The following is a 21,118-nucleotide window of genomic DNA, read 5'->3' as shown; positions in this document are numbered from 1 at the left end:
CACAGACCCCTCTCACTGGACCCACGAGGGCCTTTCAATGGCAGCCCCATCAGTAATCTCAACAGGTGGGAAGGCAACAGGCAAGGCTTTTTGGTGCAAGTGATAATCCAGTATGAAATATGCACTACAGTTACCCATCTGGAAACCCTACGGTTCCCCTCAGATGGAAGTGTAGATTTTAATTATCTCTGCATGACAGACGTGAAATGAGAATATAGCTCTTGCCATACATTGCACGACTGACTCCAGTGCCCACGGAGAGTGAGAAAACTGCAGCTCACATTTTTAAAGCTCCCAGGGGAGCAGGCAGCTTGGCGTTTGCAGGATCTCTCTCTCCACGATGCCTACACAACTGTAACCAGGCAGGCTCGCAGTGTGGGAAGCAATCTGTAACGCAGATGGAAGGTATTAACCCCCCCTTGTTTATTGGTGTGTCATGCACGGGGATTAGGACGACAATAAGGCAGATTTGCATTGCAGCAGAGTGGAGGCATATTTGCGTGCACTAAATATATTTCTCTACACGAGATTTTCTGACTCTTTGGGTGTCCCGATTCTCCTGTGAATTTAGCTGTCCTTTGAGTGTAAAGACTAGATTAAGCTGGGACTAAGGGCTTGAGCTGCAGTGGCATGTGTTATGAGGCTCTTAGGGATCACTTCTTTTTCATACCATTTTGTTCATGCATTGGCAGCTAAACGCTTCAAAACCAAAAGCTTTGTCCCAGGTGAGTACCATTACTTGTTTAAAGTAGAGGATGAGAATCGAGAGAAAGATTTAAAAAGCCTCTTCAGAGTCCCTGACCCTTCCAGTTCACTGTGGTGCCAACAGCCTTGCAATGAAATTCAAGCTCTGCTGTAGTGCTGTGCTCAGGATTAACTGTGATTCCTGATGAGTGGGACACTTCATATAAGTCTGGTGTATTTATTGCGAGGCTTTGTCTTTCATAGCTCCAAAGCAATTATCTGGTATTTACAGCCTGCTCATAGCTGGGTGCAGTACTCGAGGTAGTTATTACACAGCTTCGTGCTGGAGCCAGCCTCTGTGAGCACTGAAATTTGCTTTTCCCTTTGCTGTAGCCATGGGCTCTGGCAAAGGAAACCCTTGGTGGGGACTTCTGAGCAGTTTTTAAACGTATTTTGAACTAGGGTTTTCTTTTTAAGCAAGAGCTGGAAGTGGGATTTTTAACTACTGCTCCTCAATTATGGATTACTGTTGGCCGGCTCCTGTTCCCTGCGGGTACAGGGTCATCACTGGGGATCTGAACACAAGCAGATAAGGCTGAAGAGCTGCTGACAGAGAGCTCAGAGCTGGTTTGGTGTGCTGTCTGGGCGATTGCTGGGTTCCCTTCTGCTGGACACGAGCTCTGCGCTCTGGGTTTGTCCTTGCTGTGCTTTGGTGGTGATTTTCCAAAGAGCAGAAGGTGAGACAGGCCCCGCTGCCTGCAGGCACCGCCTTGCTATTGCACAAGGGTGTTTATGTAAAGGTGACGCTCGGGACTGTTGCCATCTCCAGGCTGGCACCGTGCTCGCTTGAAATTTAAATCAGCCTCGGCTTGGCAGGTGAGGATGGAGCAGGCTGGGCACAAGCGCTGCCAGGAGCTGCCAGGGGATCATGGCCTGGCACACGCGACACCTCTGACCGCCCAGTGACCTTGAAACCCGCCTGCCGCCAGGGCGGGGTGGCAGCAGGTGACAGCGGTGACAGCGGGGTGGCCGTGGGACAGTGGGCAGGCAGGAAGACAGGCAGAGTGCAGGGAAGCTCTGACAGGAGCAGGCAGCAAGCGGCCTCGCTTTACTCATGGCTCAGCAAACGGGATGGTCCCACCTACTGCCCAGCTGCACTTCTACCCTGTTCAGAGAGCTGCCTGTGTTTTCTAACTTCTCCTTGTAGCACAACTGAGAGGGGTCAAAACTGAAACTGAGACTTTTCTTCTGTTCCCTAAATTACATCAACTGCATCCAGAAAAGCAAGTCACGAGCTTGCTTGCGATTCTGCGTAGGAACTTGGATGGATTAGGAAACTGGGGTCACGACAAAGTTCCTGCTGGAAAATTAAAGCAGGGAAATTCAGTGCTTGTTGCTTTGGTTCTTAATCCCTGCCAAAAGGTGCAATATCCACTTGACTTCAGACCAGCTACTGGTTCTGACTTCTGAACCAGTAGCTGGTTCTGCACTGGGGCACCAGCACGCAGAGCTGCCCCAGACAGGAGGAAGCCTGGGTCAGCACTACGTGCCCAGAAAGCGATTTGCAAAGTAAGCAGGTCAGGAGAAGGCAGCCTCCAGGCAGGACAGAGTGGACTAAGCTATGGGTGAGGTGCCTGCTGCATCCCTCTTGCAGCATAACAAAGGCAACTTCGATTGTCTTGCATCACCCCTCCAGCTGTAGGCAGGCACAGGATGGAGCTGTAGCGCTGGACCAGAACACACAGCACAGACACTACTGAGAACACAACAGCCCGGCTGGGATACTCTGGAAGTTACCTCCCACTCCATTCGCATCAAAAGCAGTGTTTTACTCTAAAACACAAGTGTGCCCACTTGAGAGGATTCAGCCGGTGCCTTTGTCTTGCAGAGTAAAGGACATGGCCAGCAAACCCACTACAAAATCTCATTCTCTACAACTGCCCAGGAAATGCAGAGGCATCTGCACTGCAGGGATGAAGAGGTGGGGAGCATTTCCAGACTGCAAAGACACGGATTTGTGATGAGGAGCTAGCGCTTCACGTCAGTGAAATACAGAAAGGGTGATGTGTCCCACCTTGTCAGAAGACATGCCTCTCCAAGGCTGGCCCTGCAGGAGTGGCTCTGGTCCCCTGAGCATCCCAGGAGCACAGCCTCAGCACAGAGCCCAGCTGAACGCCCTGGCCGACCCAGCTGGCCCAGGGATGCTGAAACAATTGGGCTTATCCTGATCAGCCATGGGCACTTGGAGTGACACCACTTCCAGGCAGGATGTGCTGCTGAGAGGAGGATGAGGCCCTATCTGGTTTCAAATACACTTTTTGACCACAAAACCTTGTCAGGCTCCTCAACTAACGTAAAATATTCTGCAGTTCATGGGTTGTCATGCTGTCATTACATATGATAAACTGGCTTCCAGTTCACTGTTTCATCTATTAGAAGTAGATATTGCAGGTGAAGGAGATTCCAGTCCCTAAAAGTCTCTCAGCACTAATTAGATGCAACTCACTCGTTTACATTTGCAAATGTTGTAACGAATAGTCATCAGTAGACCAGTGATCTCTTTTTAAAATGTTTTTTTTAAAAAGCAGGATCCTTCTGGAGGAGCCAAAGCATGGAACTAGACTGAGCAGGAAACAAGAGGCAGGACAGCTTGGGAAGAGAGGTGGGTGCCTGCACTTGGGAAGCTCTTTTAGCTGGGACTCATTGCCTTTACATCAATCATTTACAAGTATCAATAGAGGATGCAAAACAAACAGGCAGACACCAAACTCTGCAAAATAGGTTTATTTTAAAATTCGAACCAAATAGAATTTGCCTTTGTTGCATGAATTACATGCAGGTGAATACTATAAAAATACCTGTGCAGCATTTATATATAATTTATAAAATCTTCATAGCATAAAATAGCTGTGAATCAGAACAGAAATTTTACACATAAAGCTGCATGAGTGTCCCTGTCAAACTATGCCCTTTCTTGGGAGCAATTCCAATCCCCAGCTCAGACACTCATCTTGCTGCCAAGTTTATTCCTAATTTTGTGTTGTGGCCCCTCCACAGGGCTCCAATTGTGCACTGCACCAGTGTGTCATGAAACACTCTTAACACAAGGGGGTTAAAGGTATTTTAAACCTGGTTGCAGTGCTGCTGAGGTGTATGGGAGGGAGAGGGGCTGAGGGTGGAACCCCACGGCTGTGGTGGCCTGTGGGCGAGCACTCACCCAGGGAGGGGCAGGTGTGAGTGGCCATGTGCCCTGCTGAAAGGCTCGCTGGAGCTGTGAGCATGCACGTGTAAAGTCCACACAACCTGATATAAAACAGCCTGAGCAAATCTAAAACTGGTTGAAATTGCTGCCTTCATTTCTTCTGGAGATTGGCAACCTGGGTTTAGAGTGGCACAGCTCTTTGATGTTATGCCTCTCACTCCTCAGACAGAACTCCCAGATACAGTTTTGGAATTTATTATGTTTATCCAGGCAGCCAATGGATGGCAAAGCACCTCCTTTACATTCTTCAGGTTCATTTTTCTCACAGCCAGGAAGACAAGTGGACACAGTTAGAAACCTGGCCCTCACTGTACATTGTGCCAGGCAAGGCACAGGGGCCATGCTTGAAGCTCCGCAGCAGTAGCACAGTACATTTTCCAAGCCAAGCAGACCACATTCAGTGCTGTATTTCTCAACAGCTCATTGGTCCAACAGATGAAATATATTGTTTTAAATAAGCATCCATTTTACAGGGATGACCTTTCTATGGACATGCCTCCCTGCTATTCTACAAGTGAACACACAGTGTTGCAGGATGCATGGAAGACCAACTGTGATGTTGTGCAGCAGCAGAAAATGATGGCATCTTATCATTGCCACACACTGTAGTCACCAGAGTCACTTCTCAGCTCCTTCCACAATGCAGTTTATAAACTCTACTTGTTATCCCTGCATGACAGGAAGGACTTTTTCCTTTCCCCAAGCCAAAGGAACTAAATCAGAGTTAAACAGTTCGAACTCAAGCCTCAGTGCTGTGACAATAACTCTGCTCAGTTGTTTGTAAGCAAAGGATCTTTTGGTGGAGGCTTTCTTATTAATATCCAAGGTAAATTTGTTGCAAATCACAATAAACATAGCTTTTCCTTCTCTTTTAAATTTTGAGTTTGGTTTTTTTTTTTAAGACTGTAATAGTGAATAAAACCATCCACACAGAACTAGCCTGCTCTGGCAGTGCCATCAGAAGACACTATGAGCTCTGCCCAATGATGGCACTTCGTTCTTGGCTGGTCACCTCTCCCCCCACCACTTTTTCCCTGTTGCCCCAAACCTGAGCCCTGCCTTTGTTTGCTCTGCTTCTTCAGCCCCACAGCCAGAGGCACAGCTCTGCTCTCCCAGCAACCCCAACCCCACACCAAAACAGCCATTGCTACTGCTCTGGCAGGGATTTTGGCTGTGTGCTTGTCATATTTAGTTGCATGGGCAAGGGGTGTCTAATTCTGGGACACAGTGGGGACACAGTGGGGTCAGTGATATCCAGCCCAAAGTTATCTGTGCACAGCAATTCCCAAGACTCCTCCAAGTCAGATATTTTAGGCCAGTTGCTTTGTCTTTGTGTGGCAAGGGCATGGTAGTGGTGGGGGGTGGCTTATAAGGGTGACTTCTCTCAGAAGGTGCCAGAAGCTCGTCCTGTATCCAACAGGACCGATGCCAGCTGGCTTCCAGACAGATCCAGTGCTGGCCAAGGCTGAGACCATCAGTAACAGCAGCAGCTCTTCTGGGATAACACAGTTGAGAAGGGAGGAAAAACTTGCACAACTGCAGGAAGACAGAGGAGTGAAAATATGGGAGAGAAACAACTCTGCAGACATCAAGATCACAAAAGGAAGAGGAAGAGGTGCTCTGGTGCCAGAGCAGAGACTCCTCTGCAGCCTGTGGTGCAGCTCATGGTGAGGCCCTGGAGCCCATGGAGGTCCATGGAGAGCAGAGATCCACCTGCAATGAGTCGAGGACCCCACTCTGGAGCAGGGTGATGCCCTAAGAAGGGTTTGAAGACCACACTGAAACAGGCTCCTGGCATGACTTTTGATCCCTCAGGGGAGCTGTGCTGGATGAAGAAGCGCAGCCCATGGAGAAATTCACACTGGGGAAGTTTCTGGTGAGCTGTCTTCTGTGGGAGGGACCCCATGCTGGAGCAGGGGAGGAGTGTGAGGGCTCATATCCCTGAGGAGGAAGGAGCAGCAGCAGCAACATGTGATGAACTGACTGACCTCCATTCCCATCTCCCTGTGATGGTGGGTAGGAGGAGGTAGAGACTTCAGGAGGGAAGCTGAGCCTAGAAAGGAGGGAGGGGTAGGTGGAAGGTGGTTGTAATGTTTGGTTTTATTTCTTATTATCCTACTCTAATTAGTTTGATAATAAATAAAACTTATTTCCCCAAGTCGAGTCTGTTTTGCCTGTGACAGTAAAACTGCTGAGTGATCTCTCCCTGCCTTTGTCTCCAGCCACGATCCTTTGGTTATATTTTCTCTCCCTGGAGAGAGGGGAGTGATAGAGCAGCTTTGCTGAGCACCTGGCATCCAGCCAGAGCCAGACCCACCACAGCTGTGCAGAAAGGCACAAAACATTTTTTGGTCAAGTCACCAGCTTGGATTACCAGGTCTCCGAAGCTGTGGTGCTGCGGGTGGTTTGGTGAGGGGGAGCTGTGCTCACATCAGTCCCAGCAGCTCGTGCAGCAGCGGCACAATCACAGTGGCCGTGAAGCCAACAGAGGAGTAGGTCACAAACTTGTAGGGCACCTCAACTTCCAGGCGTCTCCGGGCCTCCAGGTCACGGATGGGGAACTTGTAGTGATAGCCCAGCACACCAAGGACCACGCTCTTCATGAGCCAGCGTGTCAGCAGGACAACCAGGATCCCCACGAAGAACCTGGCCAGCACAGACACCACTGTGATCAGAGGAAACCCAGGCTGAACACTTCTGCTGGTGTAGGCTGAGGCAGCGTACTGGTTGTTTAACCAAAATCCCACAGATGCTCCAGCTGCTGCTCCTAAGATCGTAGTGGTGTCTCCCCTGGTAGGGCTGTAATAGTCTAGTTTGGGGTAGTTGTAACACAAGACAAGAGGCACAACTATGGAAAACAGTGGGCAGAAGGGGCTGGTTAGCAGCAAGTGATCTATTGTGTCCCACGCAGGATACAAGAGCACAAGCAACACAGCTGAAATCAGTGCACCTCCAATCACATCCTGTAAAGAAATCACATTTAGAAGGCTTTGTGACACATGGAAGGTAAACCAGGTGTTTGGGTGATGATAAAAGACCAGCATTTACATTGGTGGAGCCCAGCAGTGAAGGAACACCCTGAATCCAGTGATGCCATTATCCACGTGCAGGGACGACCTGAAGCCTGTGCTAAACAAAACATGACAACCCACGAACCCAACCTTAGCTTATGCATATGCATGTGTCTGTGGACACACATTCTCCTCCTCACCTGCTCTCATGTTTGGAGGGCATTCTCCACCTGTGACCTTGGAAAAGGCACATGCACAACTCCATGTCAGGGCCAACATTGCAGTGAGCTGCCTTCATACAACCCTTTCCCTCCTGTAATCCTACAAGCAATTTCATCACATCAGTGTGATTATCCCTTGCTTGCTTTGCATAAAGGGGGAGATGCTGTCCTTTGTCAGAGACAGGCTCCCATCCCAGAAACACAGGCTCCAGGGATGGAAAATGCAGAGCTGAGGGATGTGGTGGGTGTGCCATGGTTTCTGCCAGCAGTGTGAGGGAGGCACCTGCGGGCAGGGATACAGCAAGGAGAAATTTGTTGCCCAAGTCTCTGAAATCTGGCTTTCACTTTAGCGCCTGAAGCAAGCATATAGTTAAACCCTAATTTATTAACAGAGGCAAATAAGGTGCTTTCAGAACTTGATTGTTGTCAGCCACAAAGCTGAGAAAGGAAGCAGCCCCTAACAAAAGCCATCTGTATGAGAGCAGCCAGGTAAAAAGCAACAAAACAAGTTTCCCTGTGCTGCCCTTCCAGTGTCACAGAGAGGCAGCAGTGTTACTACAGCCACGAAATGCTCTGCAAGAGCTAAAGTTAGTCACAGACAGAAATGTCCTCTTCTAAGATTGTATCTTTTTCACGAGTCATGACAGCTGACTACTACCATGCTTTGTCACAGTCTGAAAATTATTTATGTAAGCTTCACTTCGAGTTAGGCAGGAATGAGGGGACTTCTTCGCTACAGAAATATTTAATGACATTTTGGTAAATGCATTACTCCTTATGGCTAAACTTCAGCTGTTTACAACTTCCATTATATTCACAGCACATTTGGTTTTAAACAACTCCTACAGCCATTCTGCCTATTCCTAATACAAATTTCCATTTATTCTCTCATCCAAAACATGAGGCTAGCCATGGAAATACACAAACTTGGTCACAGATGTCCAGTATGTAAAACACCATTCTACTATATACCCTTAATTCACAGTAATTCATGCTCTGATGCCAATTCTTAGATGATACCTTTACACACAAAGTAAGTTTTGGCCCAACACTAAGCAACTGCCTCAACACAAAAGAGCTGGAGGATGCTCAGAAATCCCATCCCCACTCTGTACATCCATTTCTCACATAGATGTTTGTCCACCTCATATTAGAAGAAAAAACCCTCAATACCCCTCTATGAGTGATCGAGGAGCAAAACTCAAAAGCTGTTCACATGCTTTTCTGTTCCAATTAAAGAAATGTAACCAAACATGAACATTTCCTCACAGAAGTTTTGTTCAGATTTACCCAGCCGACTCTAGCAGTTTCCAATTTGGTTGCAAACAGTCCCTATTTACAAACCTGATTAAAGTTTCCTGCCTTTTGTTATCCTCCCGTTTAGCCCCAGTGCAGTAATGTGGCTCTTGGAAGTTTCAAGCAGGACCCAGACCATCAGCTCTGCCCCTGGCCAGTGGCATTGTAGCCGTGGTCTCCAAACTGGGTGCACAAAGCAACCCATGGGGCTGGTGGGGGGAGAACATATTTTTTGCACTGCTCATAAGTAAAATAAAATGTGCATTTCTAAAAAGTAGCGCTTATTTCATCGTTACCTTATACTCGTTAATTTTGTGTGGTTTATAATGTATCAGTACAGTAGTACACATTTACAATTCGTAAGTGTATATATATATATATATATATATATATATATATAGGAGGCCAGTGGTTTATTCTGGTTTTTTCCCCCTATCCACCAATATCCTGGCTTCTCAATTTGAAAACTCCTCCCTAGAAGCTGCTGGAGAGCTCAGGACATGCCGTGGTGGCTCCCTTCAGTCCTGGTGTATATGGGCAGGTTTGATTTTTTGCACACCCAGCGGACGTAGGGCAAAATCCAGACCACCACTTCCATTTTGCAGCGCAGAATGAATGATTTCCCCTCTTGCCTGCTAAACTAAGGAGAAGATGGGAAGAGGAGGGATGGCTCCGACGTCTGCGAGAGCAGGTGCTTCGCGGGCTCTCCCTGCTGCGGCCCCGGAGCCACAGGAGTTTTCCCCGGGGGTGGAGCTGCTCTTAGCACGCCCAGGAAGCACATTCTTGTCTGTCTGCCTGTGTAAACAGATTAGGCTCTCGCCAAGCCCGCAATTATAAAGGAATTTTTAAATAAGGGCAGACAGGGATTTTGCTCAAAGTGCAGTACTACCTGCAAAATCTAAAACCTCCGGTTGCCCTGCTGGGATGCTCCAACTCCCTGGACAGAGACAAGTCCTCCCCAGGCTCCATCTACCTCCCCTCGTGCCCCTCCACTGCCATGCAGCTCAGCCCTGCTTCCACACAGTGCCAAAGGTCTGCCCTGCTTCCCTGATATTGCCAAGCCAAGCAAAAAGAACACTCTTCCTATTCTGGCTGGTGCATGGTCGCTTCTGCCCGAGTTCCCTTCCATTTCCATTTACTGTGAGACACTACTCACGCTCCTAAACTCCACTCCTAAGGACTGTACTACACAGTGTGTAAAGTACTGAGAATATGTTGTGTGTTTATCAGCTTTAAAATATTTAAGATAATTTCAGGGTTAATGGTAGTAAGAAAAAACCCAAAATACGGCCCAGCAAAGGGGCAGGGTGGGAGCTTCAGAACACCTCCCACCTTGGGAGGTGAAACCAGAAATAAATGCACCAGCACTAGATGGGTATATCTCAGGGGGGGAAAACCCTTCAGGGTTTTTTGGTTATAAAAAGTGACCATGCTGGTCAGCACAGCACATTATTGCCTGTAACTCAGGGCAGCTGCAGTGCCAGCAAGGTTCTCACCACATCAGCTGAGGCTCTGGAGGGAATGAATGGCTTCAGCAGATGTGAGACAGGAAAACTTGTTCGCTGCATTGAGGCAGGGACCAAAAATTGGGCCAGTGTTTTAAGATGAAAAGCAAAGTAATATTTTCTAAAATACCACTCTCTGGAGAAAAAAGGCAAACAACAACAATTACCAGTTATATAATCTCCAATTGCTTTTTGCTTCTCAAAAATAACTCCTAAAAACTTACAGATTCACTGCTTCAAAATGTGTCCAAATTTTTACTTTTTTTTTACTTTGCCTATTCCAGGTAACTCCAGATCCCCTCTTTTCCAGGTCCTTAGACTCCATAATTTAGGACCCACAAGAAAAGACCCTGCATTTCTCCTCTTTTACCACATACACAGGACACTCTGATGTTGAGGTGGTGGAGAGGGGTGGTTGTAACTAAATTACCACTCAGCAGTGCCAGTGCATTGCTGCCACCCCATTCTCTTGCTGGGTGATGCTCTCCTGGTAGCAGCCCAGGCCATGGGTGTTTGTTCCCTTTTCCCTGAGCATAGCAGTCATTCTGGTACAGCTGGAAGGGTGCAGATAGCTCCCATACCAGCTGACTGCCTCTCCAGGAGGGCTTTATTGGTCATATCTCTTCTAATGACATCACTGTGCTTTCTGATACCACTCCTCATTCAAAGGCAAAGCCAGCAGTGCTGAAACACAGAGATTTGTAGAGCGGAAACTACAGAAGATGAGATTCTGCATTGGAGCTGCAGCAAAGCACAATGCAACTGCCTTTGTCATTCCTCCTCTGGTTCCTCAAACAGGAAAAATTCACCTACACCAAATCCAAGGACATTTGTTACCCGTTCCATTGCTTTACTAAAATGCAATGTCCACTTAATCCATTATTACATCCCTTCTATTAAGGCCTCAGTTAAAAACCCAGAGGCTCTTTCAGCTGATGGCTTGGCTGGGCACTGCTGTGCCTCAGCCCTGTAAGATCACAGCTCAGGGCAGGAGCTGTCCCACCCAGGGTCAGAAACAGCTCTGAACTGCACTTCCCCAAAGAACCATCCCTGCAGGTGGGACAGCAGAGCCAGTCATTGTGGGTGACAAGCTGCTGAAAACAGGGGTTGCATGTGGGATCTGTGATCACTGGGCCTTTCCCCAGCTCCATCCCCACCATGACACACACAGGATAAAGACCCCAGCCAAGCACATTTGCCCTTTTGAAAGGCAGCATTGCTCACACTTCAGCTAAGAAGCTTTTTTTAAAACTTTATTTTACAGCCCTTTTCTATCATGTTAAAAGCACAAAGGGCTTTTTCTTCTTTACGCTAAAATCCATCTAAATTTAGAGGGGTCTTTCATTATGATGGGCCAACAAGAGAAGTATGCAAAGAATTTTTACTGATTGACTTAAGGTCAGTATCCCAGAAAGGGTGTCTGCAGCTTCGATGGGAGATATTGTTTTGATCCACTGGGCCTGAAAGGGAAGGTCAAGCTATATTTTATAGCTAATCTTGATCTCATGAGGGCTCCTTTTCTTACAGTCATCAAGTCTCATTGCAAACATAATTATTACTTGGTAAAAAAGATTCAATTACTTATGCATATGCAACCAACAGCGCCTAGCAAACTCCTGTGAGGAAATAGCCAGAAGTTCTTACCCACATTTTGGAAGCTGGACCTCCCCTCTGACCACTATATATAAGAGATCAACAGAGTTTCCTCTTGTCAGGAAAGAACCAGCTATCACAGGCACTCGGAAATTTGTTCCTAAAGCAGCACTGATGTCTCTAAGCAACTGTGCCCAGCAAGTCTGTCACGAATATTTCACAATTATTTTCAGACATAACATTTGGGCACCTCGGTCCCTTAAGAATCAATTTCCTTGAGGTGCAAACAGGAAGCCTGTCATTTTGGGGTGCCTTGTGCCTGTGTGCTGACAGGAGAGCTGCTGCTGTTGCCCTCCAGGGCAGCCGCCTTGCCTGGCTTTACCCCGGTGACTCAGCGAGCTGAATTCCTGCCCGGCACTCCCAGGCCGAACCAGCCCGGCTCTCTCCCGCTGAAAACACTGATACTATTGCAACAAAGGGCTCAGCCGAGGAGCCGCGGCTCTTGCCCAAGCGCATTCCTCGCAATTACGCTTTGGCAATGGGAGATGCCGCCCTGACCTCAGCCGGCTCCCGGACCCTCCCCGCGCTGTAAATACCGCCCGCGGAGCCAAACAGCAGTGGCCCCAGGCTTCCCTCACGGCTCCTGGGAATGCACAGCCCCGGGTTCATGCACAGCTCCCCCCGTCCCGTGGGGCACGGCCAAGGCAGGGCATACAGCCCGGGAAAGGTGGCAGATGGGAGCTGCCGCAGGACAGCAGAGCTGGAGGCGCATCCTTACCAGGACTGTGTGCATCCCTGTGTAGAGCCTGCTCAGACACACCAACGTGGAAAACACGAACGCTGCTGCCAGGCCCAGCTCAAAGGGATACTGTGAGAAGGGGAAAAAAAAGAATAAATACACCCGTTAAACCAAGCAGCTGGACTGACACAAGGATCTTGTGCTGGGAAGAGCTGTACCTTCTCATGTACCTTGATGTGACCCGAGGCAAGGGCCCTCCTCCATCAACACACAGCCCTGCTATATCATTTCATTACCTGTGCTGCCTGCTTCTGGAAGATCTGGTCTCACTGCAGACAGCTCTGAGAAATAGATGGTATTTGCAGAATTGTTCCCCACAATATCTATCTGCAGAAACCATGTTAGTGTTGAAGAGACTCAGAAAAAAGGCACAGAATGTTGTACAAGCCATGCCTGAGGTAGCACTGTAGTCTCAGCTCAGCCAAAGGGATTGTGACAGCTGCAGGGTCTGACCAGAAGTGTGATCAATAGTCCTCGAGCAGTGGGCTGAGTGGGGAGAATCAATGTCTGGGCTGAAACCACAATCCAGCTATCAGAGCAGTCAGGATCATTCCTCCCCATGACACTTACAGGTTTAATTATCTTCTTATGAAGCTGTTTTTGCTTAATACCCTCTCTGCATAGCCTAAAAACATGGAAAGTATTTAAATAAATCAACATCTTAAAATTAAAAACCCACATTTGGTAAAGAATAAGCTTAACATATTAGCCCTTAATCCACTCATTCAAACCTTGAAACTGAGTGGGCTGCTGGGCTCCTTTCAATCCATAAGCGAGATTTTTCTCTAAAAAAATAAACCAACTCAAAATAAAAATAAATGCAATTAATTCATACAATTTGACACAAAGTCTCCATCTTCTGCCAGAGGCTGACAACTGACCAGGGTGGTCGCAGGTCAGCACAAAAATGCTTCTGTGGAAATTCTAAGCATAACAGCTCTCTTCTGACCCTTTCCCCTGGCGTACTCCAGCCCCCTGAATATAGAGCTCAAACCCAGCTGCAGATGTCACTCCCAGTTCATAAAACACTATTTTTCCTCATTTCTCTAAGCCTTTGGAGCATTTACACCCACCTGACTCCTCCCTCAGCAGGCAGCCTGGGAGCTAGTCCAGACCAGTAACTGATGATTAGGGCATCTTGAGGAGATAGCAGCATAATGTACTGGGACATTTTCCCATCCTAATAGAGGCAATTAAACCATTTAATTATTTGACAGCAGCTTTATTGTTTCATGGCAGTTTCCAAGAAGCACAAGACAGCCTGTGAAGAGCTGCGTGTCCCACTGGCCACTTGTGAATTGAGGAGGAGGTGGTGCTGACCAGGTCTTTTTGGCAACTCTGACACATGGGATGGATCTGGCCTTCGAGGGCTGACAAATATTCCCTCTTATGGCTCCTTGTCCCCATCCCACTGTCTAGCTGCTCTGATCAAGTGCCACAGAGAGAGCAGGAGCCCTCTTGGTTACATGGGTTTATCCCCTGAGGGGGCTGAGAAACAGTCTTAAATACAATGCAGCCAGGAAGTCATTATTGCTAGAGTACAGGAAACACAGGCTTGGATTCCTTAAATGGAATGAAAATAATCATCATAGAGAAATGAGTTTCCAGGAAATAAACCTTTTAGGAAGATGATGAGGAAAAATGATGAGACTTCCCCAAGCAGCCCACAGCTCCAGTGCAGTGAAGTTGCTCTGAAAAGCAGGCTTTCCAATCATGTTGTGTGCTGTCAGTCTAACACAGGTTAGAGCCAGAGGATTTCCAAGGATGCTTTTCCTTTCATACACAGCCAACAGTGACACAGAGTTCCTATGTTTTCCCTGGGAGCCAGCATGTCCCTATGTGCAGCACTGACTGGGTGGACATGGGGTGAGCACAAAATGCTGGCACCAGGCACCTTCCCTCCGTGGGCACCCCACGTGCAAAAACCCAGTGAGCCCACCAAACCACAGTGTACCCACCAAACCACTCTAAGGCAGGGCAGCCTGCCAGCAGCTCTGAGAGGAATCCGTGAAAAAAAAAAAAAAAAAGACACTTCCACTAAATTTCTTCTTGTGTCTATTATTGACCAGCTACAGGTAAGCACAGGGAAGAATACACATCTATGAAAATAAATACAGAACTCCTCTGGAAGTAGCAACATCTTTGGCCTTGCAAGCTTTATGCGGCTTGCTGGAAGCAGACACAGGCTTTTCTTTTTTAAATGTATTTTCTTTTTCTTCTTCTGTTTTCTTTTTTCTACCCTTACCTTGTACAGGTTCATGGTTGCAATGAAAAAGGAGAAGGAGATGGCTGTAGCTGCCATGGCGTGGGTGGATGGCATCCCATACTCTGCATTTGTCCTCATCTCCAGCTTCACGACAGGTGGTGACAGGGGCCGAGGCCACTTCAGGATGTCCTTGGAGACCTGGCCTATGTACATCACTATCTGGGGACAGGAAAGGCCACAGGGCTGTCAGTCAGCACAGGCAATCCCCATGCAGCCCACCCAAGAACCACCTGTATTTCTGTGCTTTTTCCTGCAGAATCTAGCCCTCCAAGTGGAGAATTTATCCCCTGAATTATTAAAGGGGTTTCCATTAGCTCAGCCAGAGGGGGAAGTGGTGGTTTTGCTGCACTGTGCGGTAACCTGAGCAGAAGTGGGACCAAAAGGAGGGTTGGCTGAGGAGATTCAGCAATACGGGACGGTGTGAGACAGACAGCTGGCTCCCACCCCATGCCAGGGAAGTTTAAGTTTCCTCCCTCTCCCTTACAACCCCTCTCCTGCAAAGAAAACAGCCATAAGAGAATTTTTTCTGCCCCCACCTCTGAATCAGTGCCCTGCCCAGCCGTGTCCAGCACCAGCTCCCACCCCACCCAGGGCAGCTGGTGCTGCAGGAGCCCTGCTGGGATGGTACCTCTGTGAAGTACCAGTTCTCCTGCCTAACTCCCCAGTAAAAGGCTTTTATTCCCTACTTGGGGCAGCAGAGACTTGTGTGAGGGCTGCATTAATTAGCTCCCGAGCACAGCAACACAGTATTTTTAGGGGAAATGTCACATTCAGCAAGGGAAGCAGAGGCAAGGGGCAATGCTATCCAATATCCCTGAGAGGTGCTGCCCATCCAGCCATGCCCATGGCCCCTTAACACCCTCTTCCCAAAGGCAGCAGGTTCTCAGCACCCACAGTGAGGACATCTGAGAAAAATTAACCAGGCTGTCCCTGTAGGATGCATTTATCCTCCATTGTAGCCCTCCTCCCTTTAGAGAATTTAGCTACACATGGGCAGAGGAGGCTCTTTAAAACAAAGCCAGGCAAACCTTCTTTCTTTTTTTTAATTAAAAAATCAGGTTAACCGGTGTCTACTATAGAAGCTCAGTTGCTGTGTGAGACAGCTTGCTCTTCTGCTTCTCATGCTTCCACCACCAAAGGAGGGGGCTTAAAATAACATCCTTCCCTTGGTACTGGTGTTGGCCATATGCTGGAACACAATCACCCGCTGCCACATTTGTCACCAGGCACATTGCATCCCTCTCTCTCCCATCAGCCATTTAAAAAATGGTTTCACATTAAAAGAAAGATGGCAGGATTCACAAGTCAGGACCAGGTAAATCCAGTCACATTCCTTCATCCTTCTCTCTACAGTAAAGCGCACGCCAGAGAGTGCTAGACTTACAGCCAGCACCAGGGCCTGGAGAAGTGACTGCTGCTGCCTTGGCAGCCTTTATCCCTCATCATGTGAATCATGTTTCTGCTTTATTATCAGCAGCAGGTGGGACACACCTGGCTGCTCCTACAGGGAAGAGTGAATGCCCTGCCCCAGACTGTTCACAGTAAACAAAGGCTCAAGGAAGAAACGTCTTTTAAAAACCTACCGTGTGGGTTTATTTAGTTAATGCCATCAGTTTCCAAATGGATGCGGGCACATGTTTGGAAGTTAATTAAATTCCAGGGTTGAAAGAAAAATTACTCTCTTGGGCAGAACATAAAACACTGAGGCTGCCATTTGTGATAACATCTGAGAGGCAAGGTAGGATGAGCCAGTTTATCAGTAGTCCTCTATAATAATGATTTCCACTTGTGGAAGTATTATTAGCACTAGAACGTAAGAGCATTGCAGAAAAGGAAATGAGTCATCTCAAAAATGAAGGCTATGCTAGGACTCCTGTGATGGTGAAAAACAGACTGAATGCTGGAGGTGGAATGGGTAAGCGAAAATACCAGGCATCCTCACAACACCCTCCCCTTCCTGGCATCCCAGATTCAATTCTGACCCTTCTACTTTTTAGAAACGCATGGTATAGACGGTAAGGAGAGGTGAGACGACCTTCATAAAACATGCAGGGGACTCCAGAATATGCTCAGACTAAGCCTTGATCTCTGAAGCACCTGGCATTTGCCTTTGGCTTATCTGGATACCGTGCATGTGGCTTTACATTGTGCTGGATTATGTGGCAGAAGCAGCAGTTGTGGGTGGGGTAGAACACCTCCCAGCAGCTGAACTGGCAGGCTTCCCGACAGAATGACAGCAGGTGCACATTGCTAAAGGCCAGCCTGCACAGGTGCTGCGTCAGCTGTGTCACCTCTGTGTCACCTGCACTCCATGGGCTGCACACAGCAGCTGGAGGAGCACAGCAGTGCCCAGGCTGCAGGGGCTGGAGGGGCATGACACTGCCCAGGCACTGCCCAGGCTCTTTGCTCAGAGCATGCCTAAGCAAACAGAGCTCCTGCCAGACCTGCCTGCCCTGGGCAGTGGAGTGCCCTCCCTGTGGCACAGAGCAGGGCAGGAGCAGCACGAGTGGGACCTATCCAGCAGTGCCCACCCCTGCCCTTGTCTCATGCACATCCATGTTTTCCCGATGCAATGAAAATTACTTTGGGCTCTTCCAGGTTAAATCCTTGCAACAAATGTAAGCAGCAATAAAACAAATAACAAAAAAAACCAAAAAAACTCTAAGCAACTTAAACCCATGACCTTCCTCAAACTCTGGTGCTGTTTGGCTGGCCTGTGCTGAGGGCAATAGACAATAAGAACCCTTTACAGTAAGCCAGGGCTTCAGGTGAAGGAAAGGCAAGGCTTTATTGCCACTTTGGGTGAACAGCATTACATTTTACTACAACAAGGCAATTGGCAGTTGCTATAGCAGCGAGACAGCCTCTGTAATTTTTTTCTGAGAGCTTCCTCTGAATTTGCTCTGAGTCATATATCTGGTCTATCTCCAAAAATACTTCTTCACCTGAGCTTTTGCATTAGGATAAACAAGACAAATATGTCTTTGTATTTTAAAAGACCTTGCTTTAGTGAACAACTACAGAACCAAATTTGAGGCATTATCACCCACACAGGTGTGGATACCGATCCATTTGTTCCAATATCTGCAGGAGGTCCCTCTGGGATGAGAGGCTGCTCCTCTCCTTCTGAGCATCTGTGTGCCATGAAGTGACCTGTTTCCCTGACATTCCCATACCTCTGGTGTGTAAGTCAACCATCTAAGAGGAGGCTTTTTCTCACCTGCAGGTGTTGTCTGGCATTTGCACTCCTCACATGCATCACTCCCATGACAGGTACCAAGAGCTCTGGAAGCACATTTACCACCTCATGGAGCAGACAGACACAACTAAGCCAGTTCCCTGTGCAGAGGCATGGCAGCACTGCCACAGAGCTGGAACATTCCTGTGGCAGCTGCCCAGACCCTGAGCCTGGCAGGACTGAGGAAACATGCTCAGTGCTGCAGGTGTGCTGTGTGGGCACATCCTCCTTCATCCCTGCCCTGCTACCAGCTCTGCACAGGATGGACACACCTGCCCCTCCCACTGGCATATGAAGGTCAGGAGGAGCAATTCTTTTGGTATTCTGTAATTTTTCAGCTAACAAATGAGAACCAGGTCATATTTGTTTTTAACTTCTGATTTTGCAGCTGTCCTTATCTTCATTATTGATCTATTAAAAGGACAAGACAAAATTCTAGAGAAGACACACCATCAAATAGCATTGGCAACTTCTTCCCTGAGACTCAGTGTGGCAGCCTGACTTTGAATCTGCTGGTTTAGCTCCAAAATAGAAACTCTATAACCTGGCTTTAGAAACCCTGGCCTGCAGTAGTATATGTCATCTTCCCAGAAAAGCAATTCACCGTTTGAAAATGATGCTACTTTGTGTTTCTTTCACAAGCACTGATAGGAGTGACCAAGCATATTGAAGAAAGAAAAAGAAGGATGCACTATTAATAAACATTTGCAGATTAGTCAAGCAGAAGTAAAGGCTGTTGTGGTTGCTGAGGCAGGCGTGACTTTGATTTACCATACAGAAATTAAACCAAGCACCCAGCCTGCACTGATCTGTTCTCAGCATCCCTCGGGTAAGTGACCAGATAAACACTGCAGCAGATACCAGCTGTGACTGTGTCCCTGGAGCATCACTTGCTTCAGAGTGAAAGAGGAACAGGGCAGGGAAGAGCATGTTCTTGTGGAGGTACTCCTCCTGCCCCCAAGTCAATGCCAAGAACTAAGGCTTGGCTTCAGGAAGCACATCATGAAAGTCACGGTGCAGCACTGCTGGCCCCTTGCCCTGGCCCAGCCCAGGTGGAGGAAGCCCTGCAGAGCAGAGGAGCCCCAGACACTGCCTGCCTGGGGCCCTGAGCCACCCTCAGATTGTGCCCTGATCCCCATCCCCTCCTGAAGCACCGGGCTGCTCCCCTGTGCCAACACCAGCAGCAGGGCTGGGATCCTCCTCGGGGCACACACACCTGGTGGAAGGGGCACCTGGCTCTCCTAGAGCTCCAGGACCTGCCATTTCCAGCATGGGTATTGCTCCCCAGAAGAAACAGCAACCTTGTGCTGGCTGCACAGGAACTTTCCAGGTTTACCAAGGGTTTGGCCAGGGGTCAGTATGACATTCAAGGTTACATTCAGCTGGTGGGATGCTCAAACCCTGGAGGCTGTCCCAGCCACCATGGCAGGAGCAAAGCCAACAGGCAGGTCTCCAGCCCACCACATGCAGCACAGCATTCACATCACAGCAAAGGGCAGCAGGAGGCAGGGGAACAGGGAAGACACAGCTTGGGCAGCTTCCTAAAAATGTTTTTGTATATGTATGTGTGTGTGCATGTAAAAGGAAAGAGGACTTTATCTCAATTCAGGCTTCAAAAACACAAAACCAGAACAAGATTAGTAGAAACCCAAGCCTCCAGAAGCACAACCAGCCAACACCCTAACACATTCACTCCATCTTTAAAGAAGCCTTTGGACAAAATCTATAAGGTAGCTGACTATCTTATAATGGGCTTAGAGAAGGAAATTTGGCTCCTGGTAGCAGGGAAAAGTCCTGTCACATTGATCTGATTTGTCATCTAATATCTAAAACTGGCAAACTATTACATCTAGAAGTTCTATTGAAATACAAAAGGTTTCTAGTTTAAACTTCACCTTAAATGATTCACAGCCCATCTCAGTTATGAAAGCCTTACTGGCACTTTTTCTTCAAGGGTGGAGTACAGCTACCAGCTCTTTCAAAATTCCCTTTCAATCAACACTTTATCAACTTGCACACACCATTTATTTTTGTATTCTGACATGTACTTATGTGCCTGAATACAGTTTTACATGTTCTTGTGCAGTGCAACATTTGGTGCTTTAAAGAGCTTGGCTTTCAAGTGACTGTGTTTGTCAGCAGTTCCAGGCTTGTTTCAGTGAAGTGTTGCGAAGGCACTAAAACTAATAAGCACATAAGGATTGTTAAACCCAAAGTTTGCTTCCAAGTGTGTTTTTAATCACTGCACAGCAATATCAGTGGCATCACAACTGCAGGTAAACTCCTGCTCGTGAGGAAACTCCCGGTTACCCTGAGAGGGTGTTCAGAGCTCATCATTGCTGAGTAACTAAGGGCTGACAGCCTTTAGTAAACTATTCCTCTCAAATGCAAGATGGAAAACTAAGCTGCTACAGATTTGGACCGAGGACCTTCTCAGGCTTGCTAAAGATGTCCCCACCCAGTGCTGCTCAGGGAGCCCTGAGGGGCACACACAGCCTGGCATCACCAGACACCCAAACTCTGCCTTCCTTCAGAGGTGCCACCTACCCCTGAGTCAGCAGCTTATCACTGCCACATGCCAAAAGCTTCCACACCTGCCCCAACAAAGTCTGTGCTGGTCAGCTCTTATGTACATTGCATGAATTAAAGTTTATAGCCTATAAAGAGGTGTCGCCTGAGGAAAAAACCAGAAAAAGAGATTTTCGGGCATGCTGAATAGCAAATTGAAACAGTAAATATTTTTCTCCAGGTCTCTGCTTTTGAAATTCCACAACAAAATAAAGATTTCAAACCTGAAGCAGTGCAAAAGGTAAAAACCAAACAAACAGAAACAAAGAGCTCTCACCTCTCAAGCTGAGATGTGAAGTAAATTTAAAGTACATTTGGGGATTGTGTGAAGCTATTTTTCATCTCTGCACTTCCTGGCTGAAATTGCAAGAGTCGCAGGCATCAAAGCCTTGCCTGTGCAGTTTCAAGAGTGTTTACTTCAAATTGCTGGAGAAAAAGAAGCAAAGACACCAGGCTACCCTCATTACTGACTCGGCATCTTGCTCAGAGGTTTCATACAGTTATTTCCTCCACCTGTCCACAAAGGTAAAGGTAAAGCCTGCATATATACTCTGAATCCTCAGAGGGAAGGCCTCATGGAAGCACAACGTGCTGCGTTAAGCTGCCAAAGCATCTGGATACAACAACAGTCAGCATTTCACACAGCTGTCCATCTGAACAGAACAGCACAAGCAG

General features: G+C 47.8%; 1 protein-coding gene across 3 annotated transcripts in view; it reads right to left on the bottom strand.

The window, feature by feature from the left end:
* Positions 1-3,453: 3,453 nt before the first annotated feature.
* SGPP2 (sphingosine-1-phosphate phosphatase 2) overlaps positions 3,454-21,118 on the bottom strand; it is a 34,776-nt gene continuing 17,111 nt past the window's right edge. For 2 of the 3 annotated variants that reach the window (XM_066326247.1, XM_066326249.1), the window contains exons 3-5: positions 14,617-14,796; positions 12,351-12,440; positions 3,454-6,909 (exon numbers count right to left, since the gene is read on the bottom strand). In XM_066326247.1, coding sequence (XP_066182344.1) covers positions 6,373-6,909; positions 12,351-12,440; positions 14,617-14,796 — 807 coding nt within the window. In that variant the 3' untranslated portion in view covers positions 3,454-6,372. Of the gene's footprint in view, positions 6,910-12,350; positions 12,441-14,616; positions 14,797-20,720; positions 20,855-21,118 lie in introns of those variants that run through there. The other variant, XM_066326248.1, reaches the window with a different exon arrangement.

The sequence above is a fragment of the Sylvia atricapilla genome, chromosome 10 (genome assembly GCF_009819655.1).
Source record: "Sylvia atricapilla isolate bSylAtr1 chromosome 10, bSylAtr1.pri, whole genome shotgun sequence".
In the NCBI taxonomy this organism is placed as follows: domain Eukaryota; kingdom Metazoa; phylum Chordata; class Aves; order Passeriformes; family Sylviidae; genus Sylvia; species Sylvia atricapilla.
Note: the sequence above shows the minus strand (reverse complement) of the source record. Positions and strands in the feature narration are given on the sequence as shown.